Below are 11,960 nucleotides of genomic sequence, written 5' to 3'. Positions count from 1 at the left end.
ATAATGCATCTTTAATGATTTTTGTTATTTTACATTAATCACTGAATGTCACATAGCATGAAAGTTTATAATTTTTTCTACTCGTGCATCATGATAAAAAACGAGTGAAACATGGATCCACAATATGAACCGAGCTGTTTAATAAGTATGAAATGGCCTTCGAAGAATGCTTTGTGGGTGCTGGCAGTGATTGAACCATCCTGTTTTATTGAGAATAAAGAAGAGAACCTATCGCTTTTTTAATGATTGCCATGTAAATTTGCATATCTACAGGGTGGGCTGAGCTCATTATTGAATGGCGGACAGCGCCCCCTGCTGCTCCGACTCAATTATTTGTTTTTCAAATGAAAGACACGGAAAAAGCCACACTGCAAATGAGTGCTTTTTGTTTGACAAAGAACCCTAAAATGTCCTCATAGACACATTCTGTGCTGGCCACCACACATTCAAAATACTATGCCGTGTGTAACTTGTTCACGTTAAGGTTACGTTATCATTTAAACAAATGATTTACAGTGCAGGCACTTGAATCACTCCAGCTGAAAAGTCGAATTCATTGATTTTAACTTCATTTTAATGTGTAACTATGTGGGAAAGGCAAAGTAGCAAACATCGCACTGAAATGCAATTGCCTCTTTTGGTGAGCCCTGTACATGTAAGGTTCACTGACTTTGAGCAAAACCTAGTATATATTTCAGAAAAGCAGAGGAAAAGCTTCTACACATGCAAACAGCGGAGCTAGTGTACAGTCTTGCAGTGCTGCTACTGGTGATTGTAGAATCATCCTGGAATGTCCTTTAGAATAACTATTGTAATTAAATAGTTTGCTTGTTCAATTCATGGCGCAGGACACTACCAAGCGTTTTTGACGTCATGAATTAAGTAATGGAGTCAGGGTGACATCTGCAGGTGAACAGAAGAATTACAATTTTCTCTTGAGATGCTTGTTTTGGGAACAGACGGTGAGACATTCACAACGTCACTTTATTTCCAAATAAACAGCATGTGAAATTAATGTAAATGAACCATTTACAATACTGTTTACAAATAAAGAAAAAACCTATTAAATACAGTTAGACAGGTTTCTCGTTGCAGGATGGTTTTATACTGAAGTGGTGTTGGGATCTGCAGAGGGTGCATCGGTTTCTTTATTTCTGTCTCGACCAAACTCAATGATAAGTGGCTTTTCAAGCAGCTTGTAGCCATTTAACAAGTCTAGAGCTGCTTGGGCACTTTCGACGTCTGTGAAACACAACAAAATAAGTTAATCCAGATCTAAATAAACTCTTGAGTGCTGATAGTATGCTATTCACTTTAAATTGTAGAAATGGTAAAATGGTGCCACCATTGTTACTATGTCCTGCGGTTCACGTTTGAGAACCGGTCATATTATATAACAGGCTGCGAAGTGAATTTAAGCCCTTAATGGTGGTCTGTTATATAATGGTCTGATAATAATGCACAACTTTTGTAAAATCTATCTCTTACCAGAAAATGTAATGAAAGCTTGGCCCTTTAGTCGGCCAGTTAGCAAGCGGTACAGAATAGGCTGTGTGTCGTCTTTCTGAAACCTCGAAAAGAGAGAAACCAGCTGAGCCAGTGATGCCCGTGGACTCATGTTCTTCACGCACAGGACCTACACACAGAGGGAGAGAAAAATTTAAGGATCATGTGACTGGAGTAATGGCTGCTGAAAATTCAGCTTTGCCATCACAGGAATAAATTATGTTTAAAAACATGTCTTAAATTAGAAAACACTTCTAATAATATTTCACAATATTACTGTTTAACTGTATTTTTGATCTAATTAATGCAGCTTTGATGGGCATAAAAAAAATTTGACCCCCAAACCAAATATTACATGTAAATATTGTATTATATTAACATATTATAAATATATCTTACCAATGCGTTATTTACTTCATTAACATTTTTAAAGCAGTTATGTTGCTGTTATCCACACTTACATTAGATGGTGTTCCTGTCTGGTAGTTCTTAAATCGTGGAATATTTCGTATACCCTCTTCTGTCTCCCGATTGTTCTTGATCTGTTCATCTGAAATTTCCTCTATCCTTCCACTTACTGTAACAGGCCCATCATGACCATGGACAGAAGCTGCACTAAGTGTGCCAATGGACTGGCTTAATGTCACTTTCGTAGGTATAACCCTTTTTTCTTGAGCCTGTGGTTGGTTGACAGTGTCTGACACGGAGTTTGGTTCTGAGCATGTGTGTTGGTTTTTGGTTGGGCCGGAATCATGGACTGTGGGAGTTTGTGATTGGTCTGTTTTAGAGCTTGGCGATTCACGCTGGACATTGCTGGCAATTTTTGGTTGAGGCAAGCACTCTGAAATATCCCAAAAGTTTTTGTTCTGGACTTCAAGAAAGTCTTTATAGAAATGATCCATTGCTTTGGGGGATGTCGCCCCCTGCTGGCTGACTGGTGACTCTGCGGATAGAAAAGACAGTATAGTATCAAACAGGGAAGTTCAAACAAGCATCTAAATGTAAAACTGCTTCGTATTACTGTATTCTCTTAACCTCTATGGTAAAGGGCAGTGAGGAAGCTGCTGCGGTCACTTCCTTGAAAAAGAGCCTTTTCGATTTCCATCTCTCTACGGGAAAGTGGCCGACTGCTTGAGAAACGCTGAGGTCTGGACAGCAGCTCTGCATGCGCTGCCATTTTATCCCGGATGACCTGCAGGCGCTCATTCCTGACCTCAGGTGCAATGCAAACCCCTCTGTCCTAAGAAAATTGTGAATTGGGTCATATTGCATTGAGCGACTTGCAACTGACATCCTCCCCCCTTCAGATTTCTCACAATGCTTACAATTCAAAATCTCTACATTGAAAACATGTCACGCGAAACTTAAGGCCAAAATTAAGATAAGTGTAATCAGACCTTCCAAGAGCTTTCTGCTTTATCCCTGCATCTCCACAGCTCTATTTCAGCATCTGTAAGACCCAGCTCTCTCAGAGCGGCCAGTTCCTGATCCCCGTCCTGCAAGGCCTGAAACTGGGACAGACTCCTTACACCAGCTGCCTGTTCCCCGAAAGGCTTGTATACTGCTGCTGGAGCAAAGCATTTCTTCTTAGCGATACACCTAAAACAAATAAATATGAAAATGTGTGAATATCATAAAATTCACACACACACACACATATATATATATATATATATATATATATATATATATATATATGTGTGTGTGTGTGTGTGTATATATATATATATATATATATGTATATATAAATAACATAAAAACATAATTCAGTAGACAATAACAATACTGACGGGAAACTCCAACATCCAAACCAATTTACTGTGTGCACCAGATTAAAAATTATCTATCAAAATTCTTAATAGCTAATAATTAACTGACCGGTCAATGTTTACATCTGTATCCAGTTGCTGTAGCAGCAGATTGTGTAGTTGTCTTTGGCCCTCTGTCTCTTGCTCTTCAGGGATGGGCACATCATCACCGGCATGACGAGTAATCCTGAAAATCACAAACCATTTCTGTCAACTGTTTTTCACCTTTTCATACCAAATACAATGAACTATAAATTCTCCCCATCCCAAATGTTTTAATTTATTTTTATTAATTCTGCTTATTCTAGTTTTTTTAGCCAGCATAAATTAAAGACAGCACATCCATGACACCATCATGATTTGTAAATACAATTTAAGTGATAAATTTCAATACAATTTGTAATTTTTCATTTTCTTGCAATCATCACACTCCTGTGTTCATGAGCTGCTGAAAATGAACATGTCCAGTTGCTTTATTATTCACTATATTAAATTAAAATTCAATATTTTATTTTAAACGTTAAAATAGATTTATTTTACAGCTTTATTTGCTGTAAATGGTCGCATTTTTATTTTCTAATTTCCATAATATTTCACTCTTTGCAGTTAATGGTTAATATGTGTATCCTACACATATTCTACGCAGTCTCTAAATTAATCTCATTAAAACCACAAAAAATAATTAAAACTGAACACAATACCTCTATATACAAAAAATAAAAGAAAACAGGTTTAACTTAAATGTAGCATCCCACCATAAAACAAATGTGAGCGTTTGTATCACAATCGGCTTGCGATATGACTAACGTTAGCTTTATCGACACGAGAGACATCGGCTCTTTTTGTAAACGACTGAAGGAATAAGTCTCCTCGAATCAGAATACGGTCATAGTTTAATATGCAAGTAGTTTCAGATCAAAATCAAACATAACATAACATAAAAACAGCTTTCAATTCACCCTTACCGTTGCATGTTTACATATAACCGCACTTCCTGTTTCAACAGGAATTAAGCTTCGCCTGAAAGGATCATGGGAGATGTAGTTTAAATCAAAGGACAAGCCAGGCTTCGCAAGACTATGTAAATAGCATAATAGCATATCATGACAAACAAATATGAATAATAAAATAATAATAATAATAATAGTATATAATATAATAACTGAGGAAATCGTTCAATTTATTTTGAACATTTAGTTTGAACTTAAATTGTCTGTCAGTTACCATGCAAAAATAATAATAATTCAGCCCCACCAAACACAACTAATTAGCTTCACAAATACAGAAACTAAGATGAACATTTTGTGATTTAAAAAAGTAATATCACGAAAACCAAGATTTCCCATGCCGTTTCAATAGCTGACGATTAAAAATTCCACCCTAGCTGCAAAAACACTTACGAAAATGCAAAATATCAACAATAGTGTCAATAAAAAAAGCTAAATAAAATAAAATAGATAAAATAAAAAACAATAAAAATAACTTAATAATAAAAATACAATACATTACAGAGCTATTATATTACATAAGATTACTTACATGTAAATGCAGAGCAAATTCTAACTGTCTTTATATACATTCATATTAGTAGACACCGAAATCACATTCACATAACTTTCCATTTCTTTTAAAAAGACCACAATGACAGGTTTACAATTTGAAAATTTGCATTTGTGAATGTAAAATTTGCTGAAGAATATTCCTAATATTCCCAAATATAATATTCCTAATTTTTATTGAGAAGTCTGGCAAAAAAAGCATCAATATCATTCCAAAACTTCTGACTATAATGACATGACCAAAAAATAAAAACAAAATAAAATAAAATTTATATATATATTGTACCACTGTTTCATCAGCATTCAAACAAAACAGACTTGTTAGTTCGGTGTCAGCTCTAAACTTCTGTAAAAATTTATTGACAGGATAAAACCTATGGATCAAGTTAAAAGACACCTCTTTTGCTTTGTTTGTTTGTTGCTCAAAACATGTTTTAATCTTTTTTTTCCAGGACTAAAGCTAATGTTTTATAATCATTGTTCAATAGTGTGATCTTTATTTGATTTCAGGAAGGCTTATTAGGCCTTGGTATAATGTTGCTGGAAATAATGTTTTCTTTATACTTTCTTCACAAGCCTTTAATAAAAAGGGGCTATAATATGATTAAACATCTTATAAAATTCTGAACTAAGTCTATCCGTTTCTGGGAGATTTGATGGCTTTTAAAGAATTAATAGCTTCCTCAGTCTCTTTGAATATGATAAATGCATCACAAAACTGCTGATCTGAAACACTCAGTCGTTTTATGTACCGACTGGAAAAAGGCATTCATATATATTTGGGATCATTTAAAGTCACTATAAAACTGGGCACAGAACTTTGCAATACTTTTTGGGTCCTCAGTAATATTGAAATCAAGCATTAGTTTTTTAATATGGTTATTCGCTTTAGCTTGTTCTCTTTCTGGTCTGAAAAAAAATTCTGATTTCTGTTCACCCTCCTCAATCCATTTCCTATGCGATCTAATAAATGCCCCTTCAGCTTTATGTTTATATATTGTATTTTGTGCTTTTGTGCTTTTTCACAATCAAGCAAATTATCTCGTTTTTAGACAGGAGATTTGTAAGTTTACATCTATATAATATATATATATATAATTTTTTTTAAATAGTGAAGTGACATTCAGCCAAGTATGGTGACCCATACTCAGAATTTGTGCTCTGCATTTAACCCATCCGAAATGCACACACACAGAGCAGTGAACACACACACACACACTGTGAGCACACACCCGGAGCAGTGGGCAGCCATTTATGCTGCGGCGCCCAGGGAGCAGTTGGGGGTTCGATGCCTTGCTCAAGGGCACCTAAGTCGTGGTATTGAAGGTGGAGAGAGAACTGTACATGCCGGCCCGGGACTCAAACTCACAACCTTTCGATTGGGAGTCCGACTCTCTAACCACTAGGCCACGACTTCCCCCACTAATTAAATTGCCGAATCACTACAAATTTTTCTAATATATTTGCCAATTTCATACTTAGTAAAATTTCAGTAGCTACTGTGGCTGTTCTCCTCTCTGGTTTAATTCCTTTTTTATGATCTTAATGATTTCATCTTTCACCTCACCCAGTAAAAGGAAACCCCACACACATCAGAAGCTAGAAGGTGAGTGTGAATAAAAATGCTTTTATGGTCAGATAATGGTGATGGCAAAATATCAGTAGAAGTACTGCATAACTCCTTTGCAGCTGCAAAATCAGGTCACTCAGATCCCATCTCATGGTATTGACGTCACAGCCACGAGAAATTAACATAAGATCGCCCACATTTATGGCCCGCCCAGCTGACAAACTATAGGAGGTTAATATTATTTTTAATGATCAGAAGCAGAGCACAGGGTTATTTTCGTCTGTATCTAGATGTGGGGGAAATCCATCAAACGCTGTGCTGTTCCTGGCTGTAGGATCGAGCCCGTGTCTCTGCACAGCCTCCCAAAGGATCCCAGCATCAGAAACGAATGGCTGAAGTTTCTCTTTACCGACGTCCCTGATCGTTTCAGTCCGACGTTAACCATCTGTTCAGCGCATTTCAGCACGGACTCATTTGTGAACCTATCACAGTTTAATGCAGGCTATGCAAGTAAACTCTTACTGAAGGAAGGAAGAGTGCCGACTGTATTTGTCTCGACACCAAACCCGCATTCCGTGAGTAAGACTATTTATTTATTACACGTTAAGAAGTTGGCTAATGATATTACATGACATTTCCATACAGAAACCATACCATGTAAGCCTCTTGGCTCATCGCTTCATGTTTCCTATTGCATCCTTAACTTCCTGTTTCAATAGGAAGTTAAGTGAAAGTGAAGCGGATTATGGGAAATGTAGTTAAAACCAACGGAAAAGGGAAAAAATCTTTTAAACGGGGGATGTCATGGAAAATAGGAATGTCTTTGAAAAACCTGAATTGTGAACAGCTTATGCAAATAAAAGATTTCACTAAGTTGTGTTATATTCTTTAAAGTATATGAAAGTCATGCATTGTTATGAATTGCTAAGGGGCTTTTTTAAAATAATAAACTTAAGGGGTTCATTTCATTTTTTTTTTACAGAATACTTAACAGAAACACTACTCTATAGTTATCACATTTCATGAAAATACATTCTCACATTTAGACATTTTTACTTAACCCTGAAGCATTATATTAATAAGCAAACTTATTAATTTAATATACCAAATACTATATTAACATATGACTGGCCTTATTTATGACTCACCTACGCCCACTCACAGTGAAACTTCTGGATATAAAGGAGGGAATTAATCTAAACACATTATTAAAATGCAGGGGCATGTAAAATTTGTATGCAAGTGACCCCTAAATACAGTGATGATTCCTTTACAAGCGACCCATTTAAATTGTGAGACAACTGGTATAATATTATATCAACCCCCCCCCCCCCCCCCAAATAATCTAAACAATAATTTAACAAATAATAAACAATGTAAGTTAAAGTGATATTTGGCTTTAGATTACTTTATCTTTTGCTTTTATCCATTTGTCAGTGGAATAAAATAATCACTGATAATCTCGTCATTTTTACATATGCAGAATGAAACCGTGACCACATAAAGTTCTGTGAGTGATCATTTTTCATTTATAATTACAGCCATAACCCTACGTACCACTAAACAGTCTGAATTTTAGACTACATCAATAATAAACAATGAAAAAAATATCTATTTTTTTTTAATGAGGCCCTAAATAAATTTTTTGTATGCTTTTGCCTTCTTTAGGTGCATTTTGTCTCCAAACTATAGCCAAATAACCTTCCACACTCAGTTACAAGACAAAAGTCAAGGCAAATAATGAATGCACATATGGGGTATTATCAACTCATGCACAAAGACCACAACAGTTGAGCAGCTCCAAACATCCGGTGCAACTTGACGTCATTAGGTTGGGTGACACAGGGTGCCCGACGATGATTCTCAAGTTCTGTTATCGTGGTGGCACGTTGGGCGCCGCTGCTGGCTCGGGCTGCACACACACACACACAGTGATTGACACAGTGAAGGGGTGGGGACGCAGGGTGGGGTCAGCAGCAGGGAGAGGCGGAGGAGAGACTCACAGCTCGAGCCCAACCCTGAAACAAGGCAACAAACGCACACTGAAAGACGACCGGGGCGACGGAAAGAGGGTTTATTTCTCGACGCCGGGGATATGATTTCTGTGATCCACCGAGGCAACGAGCGCATCTTTCTCCTCTAATACTGAGGTGGAAACACTGACATCGAGCTCACTGTTATTCAAATATCACCCCGCCCGATCCGGTCGACCCCCCCTCCACTCCACCCCTTCACCGCCGCTTAGATACCGAGATGCACACGGAGACTCGGAACAAAAAAGTAAGTCCGTTTATCGTTCGACTCATTTGCAACGTAACCGGTAGCTGTTGACGGATGTCGCTGTCCGATTTCCATTCTGCAGGACTCTGCCTGAGTTCCTCATCTATGAGTAGTTACCCGGTTTCGGTTTGCTCGCCGTTAACCGAAATGAGCCGATAACATCTGAGCTGCTGTGTGATTACTTCACTCCTTGTGCATGCAACTCTTAGCCCGTGCTTATCCAAAAGCCCTCTTACGATAGCGCTGGTGCATTTGAAATACTTGTGCAACTCGCGACAAAGTCGGTGTGAGGCACATCTGCCAGAGTCGACGTTTATCTGCATTGCTGTTTTAAAGCGGCGAAGGCAGGAAGGAAGCGCAACGAATGCAGCTCGCTGGAGAGACACCATCTTAGCTGCTGTCTTAAAGGGGCAGCAGCCTTGCATTTATCTGAGATGAAAAATTATGTTGTTGCTACCCTATAATGCTATTAGGGGGTCTGGTTACATTTTGTAGTGTGTATTGTAACTGTTTTTTTTATTTGTTTTTGGTAAACAAAAGTATGTACTAGAACTTTTAATGGGTTACACTGTTATCTAGAGATGTGTATAAAATAAATATATATACATATAATATGGTCAGCTTGTAACAGGCACAAAATAATAAGATGATCAGTCACCCAACACATAGCAAAGGGGTCTTTTATCTGAAGGGGTTATTTTGAGATTTGATTGGTTGATTTCAGAAAATGTAAGGTCAGTCAGACAGCAACGGCCCAGACAACGTCATTATATATATATATATATACAACCCGAATTCCGGAAAAGTTGTGACGTTTTTTAAATTTTAATAAAATGAAAACTAAAAGACTTTCAAATCACATGAGACAATATTTTATTCACAATAGAACATAGATAACATAGCAAATGTTTAAACTGAGTAAGTTTACAATTTTATGCACAAAATGAGCTCATTTCAATTTTGATTTCTGCTACAGGTCTCAAAATAGTTGGGACGGGGCATGTTTACCATGGTGTAGCATCTCCTTTTCTTTTCAAAACAGTTTGAAGACGTCTGGGCATTGAAGCTATGAGTTGCTGGAGTTTTGCTGTTGGAATTTGGTCCCATTCTTGCCTTATATAGATTTCCAGCTGCTGAAGAGTTCGTGGTCGTCTTTGACCTATTTTTCGTTTAATGATGCGCCAAATGTTCTCTATAGGTGAAAGATCTGGACTGCAGGCAGGCCAGGTTAGCACCCGGACTCTTCTACGACGAAGCCATGCTGTTGTTATAGCTGCAGTATGTGGTACCTTTCAGCATTCACAGAGCCTTCCAAAACATGCAAACTGCCCATATCGTATGCACTTATGCACCCCCATACCATCAGAGATGCTGGCTTTTGAACTGAATGCTGATAACATGCTGGAAGGTCTCCCTCCTCTTTAGCCCGGAGGACACGGCGTCCGTGATTTCCAACAAGAATGTCAAATTTGGACTCGTCTGACCATAAAACACTATTCCACTTTGAAATAGTCCATTTTAAATGAGCCTTGGCCCACAGGACACGACGGCGCTTCTGGACCATGTTCACATATGGCTTCCTTTTTGCATGATAGAGCTTTAGTTGGCATCTGCTGATTTATACTTCTACTTTGTTGTCTGCGTTGATGTGAAGTACACATGCAAACCGCTAGTCTGCAGTTTCCACGGGCCTGTTGCTTGTGTAACCCGCAAAACATGGCAATAGAAGCGGTTCGTCGGAGAAGCACTATAGCCCTGACGGTGGCAAATGAATATCAAATCATTATTTAAAACTACAAAAGGAGACAACAACGGAACAGGAGAAGATGTCATTCTTTCAATCGCCACAAGGACTTGTATCACAGCAGATCAAAATTGTTGCGGACAACTACTGATGTATAATGCTATGTAGTATAATAAATGATAAGACACTTGTTCTTCGCTTTGTTTGATTTTATATAAGAAGGTATAACATTAAAATTAGGGCTGTTTGATTAATGCAGATACATTTTTTGTGTGCGTCAACGCAGTTTTTTTATTATTATGAAAATTTATTATTATTGTTCACTGGCTCTGAATACACATACAGACAAATCATGGGTCACAGGAGGGGATGCTCCTGATCAAATTATTTAGGCTAAGCATCAACATTCACAAACCGCTGTCCATTGTTATTTTTAACAGAAATGAATGCGACAAGCTCGTAATTATGACTTTAAAAGTTGGAAATAAGAAGTTTCCGATAGCACGTGGAGACAGCAGAAAAGCGCTCTTTCTCAACACAGTGGATTAAATCATTTTGTTAACTTTGTGGTTTATTATTTTGAGTCCCTTTCACAATATATGGCTTTACAGATCTATCAGATCTATCACTTTTTACACTCCGAAATATTCACGCAATCATGCAGCATGTATGAGAAGATCTGCTAAACGGAGCGATTACACTAGTCAAACAAACCAGGCTTTAGGGGTCAAATGCGCTCTCTCATGGTTAAGATTGCCTAGTGTGAGCACACCCTAATTATTTTCCCGTATCCCGCACACACAAGTCTCTACCTGCCCATCAAGTGTTGTCCCGCATGGCACTCTGCTGTGATGGATCCCGCGATCGTGCAGGTCTCTAATAGAAAGGTGACTGTTCCAATGTTATGATCAAGGCTCTGGACTCTGAGCGTAATTTCTTTTTCTATAACAAACTATAAAATATGTTCTATGAAGACGTTAATGTCCTGTCAGTGACAAATAGCTTGTTTTATATTTAATTTAATTTAATTACATTAATGTTATAAGTTGAGATTTAGGCTACAATAAATGTTTCATATAGCAGTAGGCCTACTTTTAAATGAAAAAAGTGCACAATGCACTACTTTTGAATGAATTATTATTTTGTGCATAACATTGCAATTAATTGCGATTAATCACAGACAATAATGCGATTAATCACAGATTAATCGTGATTAAAAATGATTTATCGTTTCCCAACACAAATTAAAATATGTTCAAGTGCACATAAACGCACACAAAACTGAAGTACATATGGATGGAGGGATTCTAGCAGATCACAGCCCTTGTGATCCATGTAGATTTGATGCGCTGTTAGACTTTTGGAGTGGTGCACGTCAGGCTTCAGCGTAAGGGAGTGCGTCAATGTATAGGCTACGTCGGAGGTCCGAAGCAGAACTATAAATCAGTCTTTAGACCTAATTAATGTAATTGTCCACCACTTTTTGCCTTTAA

At 37.5% G+C, this 11,960-nt stretch overlaps 2 protein-coding genes across 3 annotated transcripts in view; one reads left to right on the top strand and one right to left on the bottom strand.

Moving 5' to 3' along the window:
* Nucleotides 1–963: 963 nt before the first annotated feature.
* rbm41 (RNA binding motif protein 41) lies at nt 964–4,162 on the bottom strand. Its single transcript, XM_059542353.1, has 7 exons — nt 4,122–4,162; nt 3,385–3,501; nt 2,904–3,105; nt 2,542–2,746; nt 1,968–2,449; nt 1,489–1,636; nt 964–1,242 (listed from the first exon to the last, which is right to left on the bottom strand). Exons 1-7 carry the CDS (start codon nt 4,145–4,147, stop codon nt 1,103–1,105), a joined length of 1,320 nt encoding a protein of 439 aa, XP_059398336.1. The 5' UTR covers nt 4,148–4,162; the 3' UTR covers nt 964–1,102.
* Nucleotides 4,163–6,571: 2,409 nt separating this feature from the next.
* Nucleotides 6,572–11,960, top strand: part of LOC132130086 (Krueppel-like factor 8) — a 41,505-nt gene continuing 36,116 nt past the window's right edge. The window contains exon 1 of one of the 2 annotated variants that reach the window (XM_059541727.1): nt 6,572–7,018. In XM_059541727.1, the coding sequence (XP_059397710.1) occupies nt 6,734–7,018 (285 nt within the window). In that variant the 5' untranslated portion in view covers nt 6,572–6,733. Of the gene's footprint in view, nt 7,019–8,437; nt 8,724–11,960 lie in introns of those variants that run through there. The other variant, XM_059541728.1, reaches the window with a different exon arrangement.

This window comes from Carassius carassius, chromosome 47 (assembly GCF_963082965.1).
Source record: "Carassius carassius chromosome 47, fCarCar2.1, whole genome shotgun sequence".
NCBI lineage: Eukaryota > Metazoa > Chordata > Actinopteri > Cypriniformes > Cyprinidae > Carassius > Carassius carassius.
The sequence above is the reverse complement of the archived record's forward strand: the minus strand, read 5'-3'. Positions and strand labels throughout refer to the sequence as shown.